The 24138-nt window shown below is 35.8% G+C and overlaps 1 protein-coding gene across 2 annotated transcripts in view; it reads right to left on the reverse strand.

Annotated features, from left to right (window-relative positions):
- Positions 1-307: 307 nt before the first annotated feature.
- The window catches only part of LOC127834961 (serine/threonine-protein kinase PAK 1-like), a 49697-nt gene continuing 25866 nt past the window's right edge, over positions 308-24138 (reverse strand). For both annotated transcript variants that reach the window (XM_052361115.1, XM_052361116.1), the window contains 11 exons: positions 23612-23688; positions 20297-20410; positions 19029-19198; positions 15401-15587; positions 13987-14079; positions 10991-11090; positions 10161-10257; positions 9397-9496; positions 6163-6300; positions 5454-5562; positions 308-5196 (listed from right to left, as the gene is read on the reverse strand). In XM_052361115.1, the coding sequence (XP_052217075.1) occupies positions 5479-5562; positions 6163-6300; positions 9397-9496; positions 10161-10257; positions 10991-11090; positions 13987-14079; positions 15401-15587; positions 19029-19198; positions 20297-20410; positions 23612-23688 (1160 nt within the window). In that variant the 3' untranslated portion in view covers positions 308-5196; positions 5454-5478. The remainder of the gene's footprint in view (positions 5197-5453; positions 5563-6162; positions 6301-9396; positions 9497-10160; positions 10258-10990; positions 11091-13986; positions 14080-15400; positions 15588-19028; positions 19199-20296; positions 20411-23611; positions 23689-24138) is intronic.

The following is a 24138-nucleotide window of genomic DNA, read 5'->3' on the forward strand; positions in this document are numbered from 1 at the left end:
ATAGAGAATTATCAGCAAAAAATGTGATGTTGGATGATAAGTGGGAATTGGGAACAGTCATAGAAAACAACTGTGCAAGTCTCAAAGGATGTAACAATCGGCGTTGGTGTAATACAAACTGAACGATGGACGCACGGACGGACAGACAGGAAATCACTCATTCATAGAGCATCAATATGCACGGAGCATAAACACAATATTTCTTGAAAGTTTTCAAAAACGACATAAGGGTGTTGAAATCGATGACTAACTTTAATATAAATATGTTAGTGGATTCAGAAAGGTAGATATAACGACTCACAACACATTTACTTGATAGATTTATTGTTGCTAAAAATCACATTTTCATACAAAAACATGTAGCAACTGATGGCAACGGATGTGGGATGCAGTGATGATACATCGCGCAAGGGTACAACGTGGCAATGAGCAAGAAAGCACTGTCATGTGCAATATGTACACGAATAGCTCAATATGATATCAATAATACCAGCTCTGATAATTCCTTCTCAATGCAGCAATAAAGAAAATGTACAGAACGTCAATCCTTGACTATTTATCTCCTTATTCAAATGGCTTGCATGACTGTTTTCCTATATTACTTCCTAATGTATTCCATCTTCCAATCATGCATTTCTTTCATCACAGATGACATAAAATACAGATACAATATATTTTATAATTATCAATTAATATAGTTTCACAACAGATTTGTCTTATTATGCACAACATATAAGTACCCCATTTAACATTTTTTTTACAATTGCGTAAATGTTTACTATATTATCTACCAGTACTACAACTATATTTATTTCAGTATTCTACACACTACAATTTATTTGCAGCAATCAAAAGAACAAGAACACATAGTGTTGCATATAAATGAGCTGTTATCAAAGTATTTTGCCGCGCTATGCGAAAACTGAGCTAAATGCGTGAGAGTAAAGTGTCATACTGTGCATTTGCACAGGCTCTTCTGGGGCGACACTCAACCCTTTCCCACTTAGAACCAAAGTGAAAATGGCTATGTGCAAACAGCATAAAACCAGAACAGTCTGCGAGTAACTTACAGTCTGTTCAGGTTTTATGCTGTTTGCTGCTCATCAGTATATAGGAAATGAAGCCTTCACAACTTGAATATTGTGAGAAAAAGGTCTTAAATTAAATATAACTTTTTAAGGGACTGCAAATGCATGAAAATACGTATCTAAGTGGTAAAGGGTTAAAACACAAGGATTTGGCCTGGTTTTCCCACAGTGCAGCACATATGAATTTGTTCAGTAAATATGACAATGAATGAATGACATGTATAAACTTTACTACATTTACATATTTGAAGTTGATAATATTATCATTATTAAAAACTTCTTACTAGTGTTCATAACAGTAACAGCTTCTAGGCTCCGAGTTAGAACAACAATACAAACAATTCATACCTAATAACTTGTGGCATTTTTCTACTGGTCTATTCTTAAAATCAACCAGCATTCTACACTCACCGACATCAACATATTTCAATCAACATAACAAGAGACACTCAAAAATTGTTCATAAATATTAAAGCTACTCTGACTTACATTGTCAACATTTTTAAATCTAAAGTGAAATATGTTATTATTGATATCATACTTTTTTATTTTGGGCACAAGTATTCTAAGATAAAATGTTTGTGAAAGTTTTAAAAAAGACTATAAATACTTTAAAATACATGCAACGGCTATAATTTAGAAATAATTTCCATTTCGAGTTTTTAACTATTAAACACATTTACGATCTGATTTAGAATTAAATCACAAGGAAATAGTTAAATAACTAGGCATAAAATCCACAACAACTTTTTTATGTTTACTGATAAAGAATGCCTATGTATTAATTATTACCATTCTTTCTTTGACCTGACAACTATTTTAGCCTTAACAAAGTCAACTGCAATTTGTGGGGTTTTGAAAGATTGTTTCAAAACTTTTATTTGCTTTAAACAATGGGCTTCTACTATGGACAATTTTGTGTGAGTCATAAAAAAGTAATTAAATGAATTTTAAAAGATTAAATGTTTGCAGCTGTAGACATTTTGATTAAAATTTCAAATACCATAATATGTCACAAAATATACTGAATCAAAAGCATCACACACTAATACCATGTACATTTAAATATTGTAGTAAACAAACAATGGCAACCATGAATTTACATTAAGTATACATACACGTATACAATAAATAGTTATACCCAAAACAGTAGGATGTAGATCTAAAACCTATAAATATAATATACATTTACATGTACAAAAATGAATAAATACTAATACAACATGTGAAAACTAAATCATAAAAGCAATTAACAAGAAACGAATTGGTACAATATGAAAGCTTGTGCAATCACAAAATGTGACTAGGCCTCCCCCCCCCAAAAAAAAATCAGATCAAAACATACAAGAATAAAAAATCTAAAATCAACTACTACTATACCATCCCCAAGACAAAATACCGGTATCTTCCAAACTTCCCCACCTCTCCATCCTTGGTCACCCCTCAGTCAACTCCATATATTTATCAAGTAACCATTGTGATATTATTATAAAAAAATTCTGACATGCCATCCAAAAGCAAATGTACAATTCTCATTAAAAGCAGATCATATCAAGTTCAGTGGTACACATACCCCGATACTTGTTTTTGTTGTTGCTTATTTAAGTACCAATAAAAATACAACATGGAAGTCAACATATTGAGCCTTTCTTCTTTGTCTATATTCTTTTCATTATCTTGAACTTTATTTTTCTTTGGGTTCCAATGCTCAAATATGTAAAGTCAAGACAATGGCTTATAAAAACAATCTTATTAATATTGTTTAAGGTTTTTAGATGGTTAACTGTTTAGGTTAAACATAATAATATAACTAAAAGTTGACCCTATAGTGTTTGAATTTTTGGATGTTTTCTAAATAAATAGTATGTACCGGTATGTCTATGAATGCTTACACATGAAAGACTAGTCAATGTACTTGACATTCCCAAATCCACTATTGCATCTGCAGGTATTGCATTAACTCTTTCAGCGCTGGAACTAAATTTTGAAGGCCTTTGCAAACAGTTTGGATCCAGATGAGACGCCACAAAGTGTGGCGTCTCGTCAGGATCCAAACTGTTAGCTATTCTGATAGTATTCTCTGAAAAAAAAACGAAGAAAATGCTAATTTTAGAAATTCAGCAGACGATATTTTAGCAGACGACAAATTTCCCAGAATGCAAAGGGTAAACAAATTATTTTTGACTTAACTGTTAAATACTGTCTATTAAATAACAATTTAGACTTTGGTATAGGAAGCAAACCAGGGCTTTAGTTGAAATGCTTTAATGACCATTCAACAGAACAAAAAGGGTTATTATTTACCAATTAACGAGGATAAATCATTCCAAGATGATCTGATTAACAGTTTTTCAATTGTATTGAGCAATGCATTATGCAATAGTCCATGGAGAATCACAACTGCGTTTTTTCCTCTATTATAAGAATAATAAGGTTGTTTAAAAACATAACAAATATTGTTCTTTGTTCAATAAGCAAGTACCATGTTAGAATGCTTGTTAGTATGCAAGGTACATACTGATGCATAAATGGACGCACATAAAGACGATGCACACATACACATCTTATATACATACCAGTACTCATTATTACAACATACCAGTACTCATTATTACAACATACCATTGTTACAAGACAGCATGGTTAAATAAATCAAGGATTTCATTCAGCCTTTTGTTTGACATAAAATCATACACCCCTTATTGATAAAATTAGGATTACAGAAATAATAATAACCCTTTCCCCCATAAGAAGCAAAGTGAAAATGGCTTTTGCAACCAGCACAAAACTAGAACAGCCTGTGAGTAACTCGCAGCCTGTTCAGGTTGTATGTTGTTTGCTGCTCATTAGTATCTAAGAGTTAGAAATGAAGCCTTTAAAACTTGAATTTAGTAAGAAAGGCATTTAATTAAAGGAAACTTTCTAAGGGACTATAAATGCAAAAGAAAACCATATCTATGTGGTAGAGGGATAATCAGCATTTTTATAAGCACAACATGTGATAAACACATAATGGCCTATGTGCTAAAAACATTTAAATGGCCTCAGTCAATGTACAATCACATATAAGAATACTCCTTATGTTCAACCTACATTGTAAATGACTCACAGACAGCACCACATCATACTTGCTGTTGATTGTTTGTTGGCACATACCGGTCCTACACTACTTAATCCTATTATTCAGACATCAACCACACAATTATTCCTACACTTGCTGACGTATCAAACAAATCTGCAGTTATCCAGTGATATACATGTATCCATAAATTGGCAACATATTCATCAGAAAACAACTTCTGAATTAACACACGATTGGAGCTTGACTCTTAGAAAACAAGGTTTAATGCATGTACTTAAAGAGTTGTCCCAGATTAGCCTGTGCCGTTCACAAAAGCTATTCAAGTACATCAATTTCCCCTTATATGGTATATTTTGTTAAAATGAAGTGCTGACTTTGTGAAAATTACATTTAGGGTAAAATTTGGTTTCTGGGACAAAACATGACACATGCATTCAGCCCAGTTGTTCCAGATCAAGGCTCATTTATATATATGTGTCTTGTTCTGAGAAAACTGGGCTTAATTCATGTGCGTAAAGTGCCGTCCCAGATTAGCCTGTGCAGTCCGCATAGGCTAATCAGGCACAACACTTTCCGCTTAAACTTGGTTTTTGGTAAGGAGGGACTTCCTTGAAACTAAAAATACCATAAAAGCGGAAAGTGTCGTCAGGCTAATCTGGGACGACACTTTACACACTGCAATTAAGCCAAGTTTTCTCAGAACAAGACACATATGGTTGCGTGTATAATTGATATAATTATTCCACTAAGTGGAAAACCTCAATTACTTTATTTGTTTTAACAAGGTGTAGAAATCTTGGCCACAAAGTGCTCATCACTGAGTACATTTTGGCCAAAAACAATACCATTTTTCCGTTTAAAACATGTTTGAGTCTGAGAGTGAGGAACAAAATACACCATGACCCCACAACTGAAGAGTTCTATAGGACAATACCCATGAAATGACTGGATTCTTCATTGTCACATGTTCACACAAGATCTATGATTGTCTTTGGTAATGCAGAGGACACCAACACGGCTTCCAAACTGAAAGCAGAATTTTAAGGTTAGTCTGGGAAAACTCTGCTAAATATATGTGCATTAAGTGTCATCAAATATTAGTGTGTCTTTTATTTTCAGTTCAGAAATGTCAAACAATTATTTTCTGGTGGACCAAAGCATGCTGTGGAATACCCAAAAAACTCGCAAGATATTCCTTAAACTTAAATATTTCATCAGTCGATAAAAAATCATATTTGTTTTAGGAATGCAATGTCAGGGTAACAAGTTACCCAATCTCTTACCCAGCAGTTCTGGTAACTATGGTGACTAATGTCCCTTTTGAGAATCTTTGGAGGCCATTATTAACGGAACAAGGCTCAACAAGGGCTTGGCGAGTCGCAGAAACGGGTGCTGAAATTGTATATTTCAATGTGAGTTAGGGACAAAATTAATGTCACATCAACAATCTTGCAAACACCTGAAATCTGTTGATTTTACACTAAACTGGAATGGGTCGACTCCACAAAGTCATGCCCTGTTACTTTTGATATGAACGGAGCTCTGAGAAAACTTCTCTTTATGCATGTTTGTATGTGTTATCGCAGATTAGCATATGCAGTCTTCACAGGCTATCAGGGGCGACACTTTCTGGCTTAAATGGATTTTCAATAAGAAGAGACATAAATAAAACAAGATATGTATTTATCAGAAACACTATGGCCCCTTTTGCGCCGCTTTGAAGCTATTTATTTGACCTTTTACCTTGAAGAAAGATCTTGACCTTTCACCACTCAAAATGTGCAGCTCCACGCGATACACATGCATGCCAAATATCAAGTTGCTATCTTCAATATTGCATAAGTTATTGCAAATGTTAAAGTTGGCGCAAACAAACAAACAAACACACAAACAAAGCAACAAACCAACAGACAGGGCAAAAACAATATGTCCCTCACTAAAGTGGTGGGGAACATTAAAATTACACCCTAAAAGCAATACTGTTTGACCTACTTTGAGTAGCTGTGAGGCGTTGGCTCTCTTCTCCACATCCACCTCCAGACACTGGTCCAAGAAGTCCTGGAACACCGGCGATAGGTTGTGCTTCTCTTTGATCTCTGGCTTTCCATTGGTCGCAATCAGGTACAGAGCCTGTAACAATAGGGTCATTGTTGTTAACAAGAGAGAAATGGGTCCTAAGGCACTCACCTATGTCTCAAAGAAACTGAACTATACTAAGAAGGTCGAGTTAAACATAACAAGCAAATTCGTAGAATTGATATCCCTCGCCAATATACTTCTGGACACAAAAGTTTTCTGGACTGATGGACAACGCCAACGTGCATCATCCACTTATCCATATATATATATATATATACTCATACCAAGTTTCAATGAAATCCGTCAAAGCACTTCCAAGATATGGCTCCGGACACACAAAAAGCATTTTTTCAAGATACAAAGGGCCGTAACTCTCTTATTATCCATTGGTGTACAAAGCCATTTGGCTTGCATCATCCTCTTATCCATTTATATACTCGTACCAAGTTTCAATGAAATCTGCCAAAGAATTTCCAAGATATGGCTCCGGACACCAAAAAAGCATTTTTTTAATATACAAAGGGCCATAATTCCGTTATTAACAGATGATGTACAATGCCATTTGGCGTGCATCATCCTCTTATCCATACATATACTCATACCAAGTTTCAATGAAATCCGCCAAAGCTCTTCCAAGATATGGCTTGGGACACAAAAGTGCCGGACGGACAGACCGATGGAAGGAAGGACGGATGGACGGACAACGCCAAAACAATATCCCTCCGTCTATGGCGGGGGATAATAAATTGGTCACAATCAAATACAGCGCCTGAAAATTGGGTCAGTATTACAAACCCATTCCACCTCAGACCAAAGTTTAAATGGGTATGTGCAACCAGCATAAAACCAGAACAGCCTGTGATTGACTAGATAATGGAATCAGGTTCAGCGCCTGGAATTGGGTCAATGCTGTTAAACCTTCACCAATCAGATGCACATTTTGACTCTTTTAATGTCTTATAGAAAATCCAATCAAATTAAAGATTTTTTTTTTTACATGGTTCAAGTTTAAAAGGATTTATTTCCAACCCCAATATTTTGATGAGCAGCAAACAGCATAAAAACTGAACGGCACTTTTCTGATTTTATGCTGGTTGCATAAAGCCAATTTTAATTTTCTTCTTACTAAGAAAGGGTTAAAAGGGGCGCCTACAAGGATAGATGCTAAAAATAAGTAATGATTAATGCTGTAGTGTAGGGATGTAATTTTTAAAAACCCTAGCATATTTCCTGCCCTGGTTGACCAAAAATCTTCACTTTTCAATAGATTGTGAAAAGCTAAGAGGTATTTGTTGAGCAATTTTGGATGTGAAAAGGAGTAAATGAGAAGACGACTTTTAACAGAACATGTGTGGAATCTTTATCAAAATTTAAGGCTTATTCTTGGACAGCAGGGATGTTGCATGTGCGTAAAGTATCATCCAAGATTAACCTACGCTGTGTGCACAGGCTTATCAGGGCCAACACTATCTGCTTTAATAGTATTTTTGTTTTAAGGAAGTCTCTTCCATGTGAACAAGAGCACCGCCTAACGGGTGCCACGCTCGGCTGCGAAAACTTGTCAGAATTTTTTTTTTAGAGGTCACAGTAACCTTGACCTTTGACCTAGTGACCCAACAAGAGATGTGTTTGTCAGAAACACAATGCCCCCTACTGCGCCACTTTGAAATAAAATTTCTATGTATCATTTGGCAGGTATAGACATCATCTCCCTTTAAAGCTTTATTACCCTCCATGGATTTTGTCCAATCCAACCGGGGGGTTGGGGGGGTGGGGGGTGGTGAGGTCTGTAGACAGTCAAAAATGATCAAGTCAGTCATCACGACAACCAAGGCCTGTGGTTTATCAAAGAGATCATAGCCAGAGTTCATCATGTATGTATGGACATAAGTCCACTGGTATTTAATGAAAACTAGCATTCACAAATTAGAACAGGTAAGAAATGATAATCATATCAAGAAATGTGTTCGTCAGAAACACAATGCCCCCTATTGTGCTGCTTTGAAATAAAATTGCTATTGATCATTTGGCAGGTATAGAAATCATCTCCCTTCATAGCTTATTACTTCCCTTGAATTTTGTCTAATCCAACCAGGGGGGGGGGGGGGGGGGGGGGGGGGGGGGGGGGGTCTCACAGTCAATTATGACCATGTCAGACATCACCGACAACCTAGGCCTGTGGTTTATCAAAGAGATCATAGCCAGAGTTTTTTTGTTTTTTTGTTCTTTTTCATAGCCAGAGTTGATCATGTATCTATGGACATAAGTCCACAGGTATGTAATGAACTTATAATTATATCATTGAAAAAAAACTTTGACAAATCAATCATTTGAGTTATAAATAATATAATTAATATGTACAGTAACTGTGAAAAGAACTTCAATTCTTGGTAAGGAAATATATAATATGAGACTTATAATTATGTAAATTACTTCCCTTGAAAAAAATTGTCTCTAACAAATCTCTATTTTTAGTAGCAAACAATTAAAAGCAACTACTGTGACTGTGATTGACCACTCGAAATGTGCAGCTCCATGAGATAAACATGCATGCCAAATATATAAAGTGGCTATGTTCAATATTGAATAATTTTCTCCCTTTTAAAGCTTATTACTTCCCTTAAATTTGTATTTTTTACCGTAGACAGTAAAGGATGACCTTGACCTTTTACCACAATGTGTTTGTCAGAAACACAGTGCCGCCTACTGCGCCGCTTTGATTTATTTAACAAAAACATATATGTGGGCAATTCAGATAACTATGTCCATTTAAAGCTTATTACTTCCCTTGACTTTGTTTTTTCGACACTAGACCTTGAAGGATGATGTTAACCTTGAAATTGTACCACTCAAAATGTGCAGCTCCATGAGATACACATGCATGCCAAATATCAAGGTGCTATCTTCAATATTTAAAAAGTTATGGCCAATGTTGAGGTTTTAGCACGACGCCTACGGCGGACGACGAACTGGCTATGACAATAGCTCGGGTTTTCTCAGAAAACAGCCTCGCTAAAAATCATTCTCGGCTGAGAATGTCGCCGATTGCACAGGCTAATCTGGGACAACCCTTTACTGACATGCATTAAGCCCAGTACTCCCAGAATGCAGCTCATTTAATGCTGTAACGACTTAGCTGATACATACTCTGATGGGGTTTTCATTCAGGTAGGGTGGCTCTCCCTCTATCATTTCGATACACATGATCCCCAAACTCCAGATGTCCACTGTTGGTCCATACTGTTTCCTGTGGGAAAATATTTATTTTTTCCAAAAGTCAATGCAATACCCTTTTTCATTAATTTGATGAAAAACTCACTTTTTTATATTCATAAAAAATAAGAATTAAGTTTTAAAACAAAAATGCCATATTTTAAGTCCAAACTTCCCTTCAACTTTTGTATTTATTCAAAATTGTATTCATTTCAACTGAAATGGACATGAGCAAAAGTGAAAATAGCAAGTATATTTACCTGTGAGCTGTATATAATCTAAAAAACATCACTGAGAACGAATGAATGTTTGTACACAAAATCCATCCAACACATAATCTATAGCTTTCTGAGCCGCTTTAGACTCTGTCAATAAATTCTCATGGAAAATTATAAAAAGTTCATCTAGAGTGCATGCCACAACCAGAGCAGTTGACATATTATAACTTTTAAAGCCATCCAGTATGGTTTAACCACCATGGTGGACCACTTGTTCTACTCACAGTGTTACAGCTTCTGGAGCCATCCAATATGGTTCCAACCGTGGTGGACTGCTTATTCTACTTACCATGTCACACTTCTGGAGCCATCCAGTATGGTATTCCACCATGGTAAACCGCTTGTTCTACTCACTGTGTTACAACTTCTGGAGCAATCCAGTATGGTGTTCCTCCATCTGGGACTGCTTGTTATACTCACCGTGTTACAACTTCTGGAGCCATCCAGTATGGTGTTCCCACCATGGTGGACCGCTTGTTCTGTTCTTGTGACAGCTGAGCACAAAAACCAAAGTCAGCTGGAAAAGTAAAAAATAATTAGTTACATGATATAAGATTGTTGTGTTCTAGTGACGACTGACAACAAAGACCAAAGTCACCTCGAAAAATGATAAATAATCAGTCAGGTATTTTTGGTTGGTTCTGAATGTTGCAGCTTTACCTAATTTGAAAAGAGTATCTAATTCATGTAAATTTGACATGTAAAATAGTGGGAAATGTAAATATTCTGTTGTCTCAGCAAACAAATAAGACTGTCCTTACTGGTGTAGTGCTAAAGATAAATTTGTTATTATGAAGATAACTTAACCAACAGATTTGAATTATGGAAGAAAAAAGCTTTTTTTTTCAATTTTTTGTTTGTTCATGAAATGAAATGTTGACATTAAAATTACATGTACCCACTTTTAAGAGTGACATACCATAGTTATTACCATTGAATGCCAGTAAAGCCATGTTGTGGAGTGATATAACTTAGTTATCATCATTGATTGCCAGTTAATCAACTTGTTTGAGTGAGGTAACTTAGTTATCACTATGTATTGCCAGTTAACCAACTTTTTAGACTAAGATAACTTAGCTATCTGCATTGATTACCAGTAAACCCACTTTTCAAGAGTAAGATAACATAAATAACCTCTTTGACTAACAGTAAACCCATTTGTTATAGTAAGATCACTTTGTTAACCTCATTGATTACCATAAACCCACTTTTTAGAGTAATATAATGCAGTTATCCCCAATGATACCTACTCAGTTTTACACTCCCGTCCATTCCCAGCAGAATGTTGTCACTCTTGATATCTCTGTGTATAACGTTGTTCTCATGCAGAAATTCCAAGGCTTGCAAACACTGAAATTCACACACAAGGACAAATAAGTAAGAATAGAGAGGATCATTTTGCATGAAAAAGTCGTTTTCATCTAGACGCTTCATGGTGATGACGTATTTGAGGTTTCAATTCTTGAATCGCTTGAAAAATGTGACATAGTTAGGTCAACAAACTTGCCACATTTTACACTCACAAACTGATTAACCAAAAATAGTTAGGTCAACAAACTTGCCACATTTTACACTCACAAACTGATTAACCTAAAATAGTAAGGTCAACAAATTTGCCACATTTTACACTCACAAACTGACTAACCAAAAATAGTTAGGCGAACAAACTTGCCACATTTTACACTCACAAACTGATTAACCAAAAATAGTTAGGTCAACAAACTTGCCACATCTTACAATCACAAACTGATTAACCAAAAATAGTTAGGTCAACAAACTTGCCACATTTTACACTCACAAACTCATTAACCAAAATAGTGACTCCTATATACGTCTGAGGTGGTATGGGCATGTCGAGCATGCCACTTCTTGCATCAACTCAATCACGAAGATTGCCATCCCTGGTGCTAGAGGTAAAGAGAGACCAAGAAAATCGTGGTCTGACTGTGTTAAGGATGACCTGCACACCTTTGGCATGGGAGACACAGACGCACAGAACAGAGGACAGGGTTCAACTAACTTTTTTTACAGCAAGACCGTCGGACCAGCTCCTCTTAAAATGTACTAGCCCGAACCTGATGTCTACTAGACCATAAATGACATAGCAAATGAACACAATTGTGTCATGTAACTGTTTAATCAGGATTTATCAGTAAATAATCAGTGAACACCAGATTTTTTTATGCATAGAGTAAAACAATAAAATAACCCTTTTTTTTTGCTTTTCTTCGTCAAATTCAAGCCATGGGAACTGACTAGATTTTCCATCTAGGATAAAATTGACGTTTTGGTGTTTCTTCATTTATCAACTGATTTGTTGGACAAAAAACCGAACTTGAACAAAGCCATTCTTTAAATTACATGATCTTGTCTGCTACACAAAAATGTTTACATTGACGATAACAATTTTCGATAGAAGTCGTAAAATCATGCTCTACAGTTTTACGACACTGCAGAAAATTAATAATATTCATGACAACTTGACCAATTGAAACAAGCAATTTCTGCAGGAAGCTCTCCTTTGTGTCTAAAAATAGCGATGAATCATGTGAATGCTCCGCGTTTATTTAAATATACTAGTTTTGTTTTAATGTAAATAACGGATAAAAGAGTAATTTTACACATTAAAAGTAAAGGTTTTCACAGCAGTTATTTATAGTTATATGAATCAGTATAGATTTTTTATAAATTTATGTACGACCAGTTGGACAAGCTAGCCCGCAGTTTTACTAGCCCGACCACCGATCTTACTAGACAATGTCTGTCGGACGTGCCTTAGTGTCGAACCCTGGAGGAGCATGGAAATCAGGGGTTAAACCCTCTAGCCGCCTGCTGCCTACCCCAGCTACTTGGACTTATCCCGCAGCGGATGACAAATGAACACAGGATCAAGTCATGTCAATTATATACCCACTTTCAAACTTAAAATCTTCTAAAAAGAAATCTCTATGCATGCTAAACATTGTCAGTGAATGCTTACACAATAAGTGTATGCCACACTGCCTGCAAATTGTAGCACAATACAGTATCATTCAACCTTCCACATTTGTAATATGACCACACTGCCTGCAAATTGTAGCACAATACAGTATCATTCAACCTTCCACATTTGTAATATGACCACACTGCCTGCAAATTGTAGCACAATACAGTATCATTCAACCTTCCACATTTGTAATATGACCACACTGCCTGCAAATTGTAGCACAATACAGTATCATTCAACCTTCCACATTTGTAATATGACCACACTGCCTGCAAATTGTAGCACAATACAGTATCATTCAACCTTCCACATTCGTAACATGAGCCTGCAAATTGTAGCACAATACAGTATCATTCAACCTTCCACATTTGTAACATGAGCCTCAATCTGGGGAAACCAGGTATAGTGCATGTGCCTTAAGTGTTGTACCTGATTAGCCTGTGTAATATGCACTGGCTAATCTGGAACGAAACTTTAAGCACATAAATTAAACCCCGTTTTCAAGGATCGAGGCATCAATAGTTGTTCTCACACTGCTGGCAAATTACAGCATCGTATTTTATACAACCATCCACATTTTGAATATTGTTTCTAATTATGAATTGATCTGAAGTTATGGCTTAAAACTTTGCTGCAGAGCCTAGAATATAAAACCTAGAGAAAAGCAAAATCAACATTTCCTAAATACATTTAACCCCCAACATGTATACAACTTAACAATCAAATATAAATTAGTAACAATGAGGGTTAAAGTTGACAACAAGTGGACAGTCAAGTATTATACAATGGAACAATTAGTAGCTTGTAAGTAGCTTACTAGGATACGTTTTAATCGAGTATGTGTGCACAAAAAGTGAGAAATATAATCCTAAAAAGAAAAAGGGCAATATAAAAGATTAAATTAATAAAGATTTATCCAAGTGATTTTATTTGTGGGTGTCACATGACATCTATTGCCCACTCAGCTCTGTCCCATGATTTTAATACCTATGAGTTTAATTGGCATTTAACCCTTTACCACTCACAAACGCATTCTGAGGTGTTTGTAGTCAAATTATATTTAAGACCTTTCATACTAGACTCAAGTTTTAAGGGCCTTATTTCCAAAGCTCAGAGTGATGAGCAGCAAACAGCATAAAACCTGCACAGACAGTGAGTTACTCGCAGTCTGAACTGGTTTTTGTGTGTGCTAGTTTTTCACTTTTTTTCTGAGCCAGACATGGCTAAGTTATTCCAAAGTATCTTTGGTACGACTGTTACCTCTCTTGCCACAGCTGAAATCTGCCCCTCATCCATACATGTGTCTGTGACCACGTCTGTCAGGGACCCACCGGCTAGGTACTCCATTACAACCTGCATGGGAGAGAAAGATGTAACGTTGCAGCACACAATGTCAGAAGGCTACGTTACACTACACCAGGTGCTCCATTATAACCTGCATGGGGGGAAATGTCAGGTTACAATACACATTGTCAAAAGGCTACACCCAACTTGTACTCAATTACAATCTGCAGGGGTGGTGCTGGAGAAAGATGTAAGGTACAGCATTAATGTCAAGAGGCTACACAACACCTTAGAATAGATCATGCAAACCCAAATGTCCTCCATTACAACCTGGGGAAAAAAGATGTAAGGTTGGCAAAAACTTCACAATTCACCTTCTTTGGCATTAAGTTTAAAGCATACATTAAGCCAAACCAGGTTCACCATTACATGTATAATCTAAAGGAGGGGAAAAAGATGTATGGTTACAACACAAAATGTCAGGAGGCCACACCACACCTTGTTTAACATAAAACTTAAGAGCATAGATAAAGCCAAAAAAAACAGTGACATGTCAGGTTACAATACTCATTATTCAGCGGCTTCTTCACTACATCTGGTTCTAAGACATGAGGTCACACTACACTTTTTGGAAAGTTAAACAACATAATTAAGACAAATAAAAACTTAGTAATGGGAAGAACAAAGTTTAATGCATTTTCTAAAATAGCCTTAGGTTTTTACAATCTGACAAAACAAAATAATGAACCTATGTTAAATAATCAACAAAACACAGATGTGTACATGTGAGCATCTTTCGGGGAAAACTTGGCTGAATGCATGAGCATAAAGTGTTGCCCCAGATGTGCCTGTGCAGTCCGCCTTCACAGGCACATCAGGAACAACACTTTCTGCCTTAACTTTATTTTTTTTGCTATTGAGAGAATTCTTTAAATTGAAAAAAATACCACAAAAGCCGAGTCGCTCCTAATTAGCCTGCATGGACTGCACAGGCTAATCTGGGATAACACTTTTTGCGCATGCATAAAACCTGTATAGCCAGAGCAAGGCTCATATATAAAGCCCCATACCCATAGTTCATCTAATATATAGAGCCCCATACCCATAGTTCATCTCATATATAGAGCGCCATACCCATAGTTCATCTCATATATAAAGCCCCATACCCATAGTTCATCTCATATATAAAGCCCCATACCCATAGTTCATCTCATATATAAAGCCCCATACCCATAGTTCATCTCATATATAGAGCCCCATACCCATAGTTCATCTCATATATAGAGCCCCATACCCATAGTTCATCTCATATATAAAGCCCCATACCCATAGTTCATCTCATATATAAAGCCCCATACCCATAGTTCATCTCATATATAAAGCCCCATACCCATAGTTCATCATCAACAAGATAACTGTCCAGGAAGTTGACAATGTTGGGGTTCTGGTGTTCCCGCATAACGAGGATTTCATTGATAATGAGCTCCTTTTTAGGTTGCTGTGACAACTTCATCGCCTTTATGGCCACCTCACGACCCGTTGCCACCTCTATTGCTATGTACACTGTACCTGAAGCTCTGAAACAAAGTAATAGTAAAATATAGTTGGATAAAATAGAGGACACTTTTATTACTATGTACACCATACACGGATGGCGCTCTAAAATGTTACATCTTCCTCTAGCATGATCTGTGATACTGTAAAATTATTCATGTTTGTCTGCATGAAATTTCATGTGTTTAAAAAAAGTGTCTTTTTCATGGACACATTAATTTATAAATATCTGATTTCTGGGAAGAAAGAGGAATTTGTGTAAGTCATTTTCTAATGTGTTTGTGTTAAATCTGTGTATCGGTCAATCCACAAAATCAACAAAAATTAATGTCACACAATTCATAATGACTTAACAGTAGCTTGCATACATTGACCTGATGCCTGTTACTACTATTAGCATTCATAACATGCATGCATTGTCTTTTGGATTCATACTTGATTTGCAGGTGCATGTGTCTCATGTGTTTGCTAATTCCCGTAACTAAGTGGGATAGTCATAATCTATACACCTATTACTCAATTAGTTATAACAGTCCTGAAACTAATGTTTTTAATTAAACGGTATCTGGTATATAGGGAATAATAATACATATGGGACGTGCTATGTGAAAAGGGGGTTTAATTCATGTGCTTAAAGAGTCATTCCAGATAAGCCAGTGAAGTCTGCATAGGCTAATCAGGGACGACATTTTCCGCTTTGATGATATTTTCGTTTCAAGAAATTCTCTTCTTAGCAAAAAAATCTAGTTAAGGCCAAAACTGTTGCCCTTGATTGGCTTGTGCAGACTGCACAGGATAATCAGGGACAACACTTTACACACATGCATTAAACACCTTTTAATAGAGAACGACCCATATCATAATGATCAATAGTAACAAATTGATGTTATATTATAGTTCAGTCTAAAATCAGGTCATATATTGACAATTATAGGGACATTTGATCCTTTGCCATAACAACCAAAATACTATATTTTACTTTATTATGTTGGGCACCATTAACACAAACTTCTTACATTTTAAAAAGCAATTGTGGTCAATAATGATAATAAATGTGTTTAAGAATTTAATAAACACGAATGTTCATCATATATCAGAAGTTAACATGAAGTAACTAAGTGCACGTAATCTCAAAAATTGAATTCATGTACCGTAGGTTTCCACGTATAGCGCGCAGTTTTTTACCTCCAAAAATCAAATTAAAAAGTTGATGCGCGTTATACATTGATACAACGCTATCCTGGCTGCTAAATTGGTAAAAATATGTTGTGTAATCGTAAATAATCAAAATGGCCGCCATGTTTTTTTTCCAGAAAACCACCACCCTATAATCTTACTGACTGAGGGGCCATTGTCGAAACAACCATAAGTCGCTACTGGTAGGTATGAACGCTGTAGAAGAAGTTTTGTCAAAATAAATTTGTTTGAATAAACTTGCGGACATTTCTTTGTTTGTGTTTTAACACTTCCTTTTCGATGAATTCCGATGGGGATTGTTGTCGAGAGCAGGCAAAGGTAGGTGCGAACGAGGTCTTTTTACGGGTAACGGTAGGTGTGAAAGGGGATCATTTTGCACTTCGTAATTGGCAGATGATATTGAGTAATATGTGCCACGACTTGTGACAATATGCAATTGCATTTTGTGTGTATAAATATTCAACGTTCAACTGTGGTGTTTCAAACTATCGTTAGCAATCGCCTGAACTACAACACAGAGAGATATTGACATCGTCCTTCGCCCGCATACCTCAACAATTGTATCCCTGTCTTCTATGCGTAATTCAAATTTACCGGTAATGCCCACGCTTTCCCCGAGGAAAAATCACACGATGTTAACTAATTCTTATTTTCTCACGTTTTTCACGAAATGCACGTGGACTGTTAATCTTTTGCAAGAAAATTATAAAATTGTCAGAAAAGTATAGTGCTATGCAACCCCTGCTCCTTATCATAATGACGCTTCCTATTTTGAATGCTTAATTAAGCTTTCCAATGCCCCGGATTATTTGACTGTGTAATAGTAAAATGGCGGCCATTTTCGGTCTGATTTGGTGGTTTTATTGTCTTGAAATATTTTTTTCTCCATTTTTGCATTTAAAAAACAGCCTGCGCGCTATACACGGGTGCGCGCTATACGTGGAAACCTACGGTACATGTTTTTCTATTTGACGTCCAATCAATACGGGGTATTCCAAATGAACATGCATACATCAGTAAACTTGATGAGAACGCATGAGGCCTTGTTCTTATTTAAGTTTAAAGACCAATCAACAAGTAAATTTGGTTTTAAATTGAATGCTACATGTACACTTTTTCTGAAAAAAAACACTAAAAACAGTGCACTCCCTTGTCAACAACCGAAAATTAAGATGATAATTATCTAAATGTACAGTCTGTCTAAAAATCTGATGCTATTAATTGAAAAAGCTTAATTTTACTATCATTAATGAACAAAACAAATTACAGATTTTTAATAATTGGGAATTGTTTGTCAGAAATGGGTAAACATTTTCATATTTGGCTTTAGAATGTGTCCGACTATTGGATCCTTGCAAGCAGTTGAAAAAGAACTGTGTACATATTGTGCTCAGGTGAGTTTGAAATTCGAACAGGATTTCTGAATAGCATTTTTTTTTTATTACTTAAAAGTGTACTGCTACATTTATGCATTAATGGCGCAATGATACAAATAGCATCCCTTAATATATTCCAAAATAACGCAGGAAATGATTTTTTTTAATACAGACCAATGTGTTACATTGTTCAAATAGATTATTTTTAAGGCAAATTTCCAGGGCCCTCACACTACTTTGGGGGAAGGGGTCCGCAGCCCTTAGGAGGGGGAATTTTCGCGGTGTTTCCCTTTTTGGGGGATTTTTTTACTTACTCTCTCATTATTTCATTTGTACATGTTTGCACTATATTCATTGCATTTTTCATAATTTAGTATGTTTGAAAAGATTAAATTGAAATAGGATTGAGATATAATAATCATGAGACACATCTTTCTATTAAAAAAAAAAAAAAATTTTTTTTTTTTTTTAGGGGAAATTTTTCCCCCCATAAGGGGAAAAAAGTACATGTATACTTTTCAGGTGGGGGACTGCCACCGAAATTCGGCGGCAGATTTGATAGATTGAGGGCCCTGATTTCAGAAAGCAGTGTGTACTTGCATTCAACCTAAATTTAAATTGGGCTGTAATTTGGTTGTTATAATCAAACAAGGACAGTGCCCCGTACTCATACATCAGGTCATGTGTACCGGTAAACAAACGTTCAAGATTCCATGTCAATCGCATCCAATCTTTAGAAAGAAAATAGAAACACATCACAAAATTGTATATACTACAAATGAAACTTTGTGTTTAAAAAATCATGGTGTGTATGCTAAAACTCTTCTTGCAACAAAAAAACACATTTATGACAGAGTGAAAAGATGTAAGTATGATATTAAATTAGTTTACCCCTGTCCAATTTTCTCCATTTTTGTGTACTTCCTGTTTGGATCACCAATAGTAACAATTGTTCGCAACTTTTCAATTATTTCCTCGTCTGTCATTTTCTTTTTCTTTGGTCTGTCATTTTTGTTCGTCAATGTGCCATTTGGTTTGTCGTCTTCTATTGGTTTTGTGTACTGAAACAACATGTAAACATTACTTCAAATTAGATAAAATGCAAAACATACAGAAATCCATAGCATGTTCATTACATAATAGAATTAATACCAGTAGCTGTAGAAGTCATAGTAGTAGTAAAAGTTTGATAATGCTTATAAGCAATAGTTGGAATTTCCCAAAATTCCCTCTAATTTATAAGCAAAGGAAAATTGCTGAGAAAAAAATGCATCATGAAAAGAAACAAAATGATGTCACTATACTGCTAGTGTTTACTGTAAAACAATAAGAATAAAATCTGTTTTCCAAGTTCATCCTCATTCATGTTTCCCATGACTACAGTAACATTATCAGCTACAAAAATGAGCATTTCTCATGGAAAGCAGAGTTTTATCCACGTGTGTAAAGTTTAATAGCAGATTAGCCTGTGCAGTCTGGATGACATTTTGCGACAAATCTGGATTTTTGCTATAAAGAGACTTTCTTAAAACAAAAAATACCATTAAAGCGGAGAGTGTTGTCCCTGATAAGCCTGAACAGACAGTATAGACTCATCTGGGATGACACATTACCCATATAAGCCTGAACAGACAGAATAGACTCATCTGGGATGACACTTTACCCATATAAGCCTGAACAGACAGAATAGACTCATCTGGGATGACACTTTACCCATATAAGCCTGAACAGACAGAATAGACTCATCTGGGATGACACTTTACCCATATGCATTAATTGCCATTTTCCCAGAGCACAATTTAAATGTGGAATTTAAATGCAACCTCTTTGGATTTAGTCTTGTTTGGGCATGTGGGTATGAGATGAGGAGCAAACAGCGAAAAACCTGATCAGACTGCAAGTTACTCATAGGCTGTTCTGATTTATGCTGATTTCATATAGCAATTTTTACTTTGCCTCTGGGCGCAAAGGGTTAATAGCCCCCACTATGGATTTAGTTTTGTTGAGATGTGTGGCTATAGGAGCTGGCTACTGATGCCCAGCAAACAGCATAAAACCTGAAAAGACTGTGAGTAACTCAGAGGCTGTTCTGGTTTTATGCTGAATAAAAGGAGCCAATTACATTTTGTTTGGAAATGTAAATGATTAAAAGCACCCACTATGGATTTAGTCTTGTCGGGGCGTGTTGCTATGGGAGGAGGTGGGGCTTCATCTGTCTCATCCTCCCCCTCAGGCGTGGGCAGGCCGGACGTCTCCACTGGCTTCACTTGGACCTGAAACACAATCAGCAAGGCTGAGACTAATGCAATTTATGATGGGCTAGCAGAAATTCAGACATCTTTGTAGTCAGGCTGGCGGAAATATCTTCAGTTTACAAGAATTGTGTAACAGGCTTATAAGAGCCTTTTTCTTGGAACACTTTGTTTAACCCTTTACCACTTAGATACTCATTTTGATGTATTTGTAGTCACTCAAAAAGTTAAATTTAATTGAAGACCTTTCTTACTAGATTGAAATTTTAAAGGTTGCATTTCCAACCCTTAGATACTGATGAGCAGCAAACAGCATAAAACCTGAACAAACTGCAAGTTACTCGCAGGCCGCTGTGAGTTACTCACAGGTCGCTGTGAGTTACTCACAGGCTGTTCTGGTTATTTGCGTTTGCACATAGCAATTTCAACTTTGCTTCTGACTGGGAAAGGGTTAATGCATGTGCATAAAGTGTCTTTCAAGTTTAGCTTGCGCAGTCTGCATGGGCTTAGAAGGGACAACACTCTCAGCCTAGACAAGATTTTAATTGAGAAAAAACTTTCTTTAAACAACAAGAGATGTGTTTGTCAGAAACACAATGCCCCCTATTGCGCCGCTTTGAAGCCATATATTAAACCTTTGACAATATATTTTATTTTGGGAGGGGGGGATTCTTGGGTGGGATGGTTGGACGGTATTTCAAAAATAAAATAATAAAAATAAATATATTTGTTTTTAACCATGTTTAAAAAAAAAGTAAAAAGAAAAAATTTGGAGGGGGGGTGTGGTGGTCATTTATAAGATGATCTTTATAAAAAAAAAAAAAAAAAAATTTGGGGGGGGGGGGATTCGATTCAGGAGGGGGGGGGGGACGTGGGGGATCATTTGTCAAAATATCAATCAAATCTAATCATAAATAAATAAGTTATGGCAATTTTAGCAAAATTTAATAATTTGACCTTGAGAGTCAAGATCATTCAAAGGTCCAGGTAAAATTCAACTTGCCAGGTACAGTACCCTCATGATAGCATGAAAGTATTTAAGTTTGAAAGCAATAGCCTTGATACTTTAGAAGTAAAGTGGATCTAAACACAAAATTTGTTTTTAACCATATATTCAAAGTTACTAAGTCAAAAAAGGGCCATCATTCCGTAAAAATGACAACCAGAGTTATGCAAGTTGTCCTTTACTGTCCCCTTATGATAGTTTGCGAGTGTTCCAAGTATGAAAGCAATATCTATGATTCTTTAGGGGTAAAGTGGACCAAAACACAAAACTTAACCAAATTTTCAATTTTCTAAGTATAAAGGGCCAATAATTCCGTCAAAATGCCAGTCAGAGTAAAATAACTTTGCCTGCACAGTCCCCTTATGATAGTTAGTAAGTGTAGCAATTATGAAAGCAATAGCTTTGATACTTAAGGAATAAAGTGGACCTAAACACAAAACTTAACTAAATTTTCAATTGTCTAAGTATAAAAAGGGCACATAATTCTGTCAAAATGCCAGTCAGAGTTACATAACTTTGCCTGTACAGTCCCCTAGATAGTTAAAAAGTGTTGCAAGTATGAAAGCAATAGCTTTGATAATTAAGTAATAAAGTGGACCTAAACACAAAACTTAACCAAAATCTTCAATTTTCTAAGTATAAAAAGGGCACATAATTCTGTCAAAATGCACGCCAGAGTTAACTTACTTTGCCTGCCCAGTCCCCTCATGATGGTAAGTAAATGTACCAAGTTTGAATGCAATAGCATTGATACTTTATGAGAAAAGTAGACCTAAACGCAAAACTTAACCAGATGCCGACGCAGATGCCGATGCCGCAAGGTGATGACAATAGCTCATAATTTTTTTTCAAAAAATAGATGAGCTAAAAATGCATGAGCCGCCCACTGGAAAACCAGCCTTGATGCATGGGAGTAAAATTCACAGGCTTATCAGGTACAACACGTTCAGCTTTCATGTTTTTTTTAAATTAAAATAACTTTCTTCTAAATAAAAACCTTGGTATATAGTGTTGTGCTTGATTAGCCCGTGTAGACTGCGCAAGCCCATCTGTATTGACGCTTAGCATCTGCATTAAGCCCTGCTTTCCCAAAGCAAGGCTCATATATATTCTCCAATTTGTAAGGTGAATAGAAATTTCACCTGCACACTATGATTGGGGACTATGATTAGGGCTAGCTGGGATTACAGGCATTTCATCAAATGAATACTGTTCAGGTTCTGACCTTCAATATGCCATTAACTGGTTCATGTCCAGTGTTCAATGTTTCATATTTAACTAAGAAAAGGTTCATGTCCAGTGTTCAAGTTTTCTTTTTTAACTAAGAAAAGGTTCATGTACAGTGTTCAAGGCTTCATATTTAACTAAGAAAATAACTAAGAAAAGGTTCATGTACAGTGTTCAAGGCTTCATATTTAACTAAGAAAAGGTTCATGTTTGGGTGTTCAAGGCTTCATATTTAACTAAGAAAAGGTTCATGTCCAGTGTTCAAGTTTTCTTTTTTAACTAAGAAAAGGTTCATGTACAGTGTTCAAGTCTTAATATTTAACTAAGAAAATAACTAAGAAAAAGTTCATGTACAGTATTCAATGCTTCATATTTAACTAAGAAAAGGTTCATGTCCAGTGTTCAATGCTTCATATTTAACTAAGAAAAGGTTCATGTCCAGTGTTCAAGGCTTCATATTTAACTAAGAAAAGGTTCATGTCCAGTGTTCAAGGCCTCATATTTAACTAAGAAAAGGTTCATGTCCAGTGTTCAAGGCTTCATATTTTACTAAGAAAAGGTTCATGTCCAGTGTTCAAGTTTTCATATTTAATTTAGAAAAGTAAGAAAACACATGGTAAAATCAACTACAGCATCTTGATGTTTCTTTTAAAACCTGTTCGTGAATTTGAAAATACATTCTACACGAGAAAACAATAATATAAGAAAGTGTTGTCCCTGATTAACCTGTGAATGTTACTAAAATGCATCAAGCTTGGTTTTTTCAGAGCGGGCCTCATGTATTTTTTATAAATTTCTGCTAACTTGAATGAAATCATCCCTTTTTTATAACCCATCCACTTTATAATATCCAAAAATGTGTTAGGTACTTTATGGTTGTTTTTCCAGAAAAGTCATATAGACTTTTCTGATAAATATTTTCTGATTTATGTGACATGAAGTACTATTCATAAACAAATGATTGTGTTTGTACGTTTCTACAAACTCACATGTGGCACTGTTGCAGTATTGTTCAATGTTAAGTGGTTCAAACTGTCTGATATAGTGGGTCGCAAAGAATTGGCACCTGAAATCAGAGTGATAGCATGATTCACAGCACATATAGTGAAAATAAGAAAGAGATGGATAACGCAAACATTATCAGTTTTATTCTTAACATTATCAATTATCGTCATCCTCATTAACATTACAACAACAATCATCATCATCACCACTATAACTATCACCACTGCCATCATCACATCATCATCATCATCATCATCATCATCATCATCATTAATATCTTTGTCAACTCTATCATCAGAATCTGCATCATTTCAATCATCATCATCATCATAATCAACAACAAAAACAGCAGCAGCAGCAGTAAAATGCATATATACCATTTTCTGGTTTGTAAAGCTCAATATTAAAACCATTACATTTACCAAAATATTGTGCAATCATTCTAAATGTTAACCGCATTTGCAATAAATCTTTATATGTCCATGGCACATACCACAGAACTTAATAAACA

This window comes from Dreissena polymorpha, chromosome 6 (genome assembly GCF_020536995.1).
Source record: "Dreissena polymorpha isolate Duluth1 chromosome 6, UMN_Dpol_1.0, whole genome shotgun sequence".
Lineage (NCBI taxonomy): Eukaryota > Metazoa > Mollusca > Bivalvia > Myida > Dreissenidae > Dreissena > Dreissena polymorpha.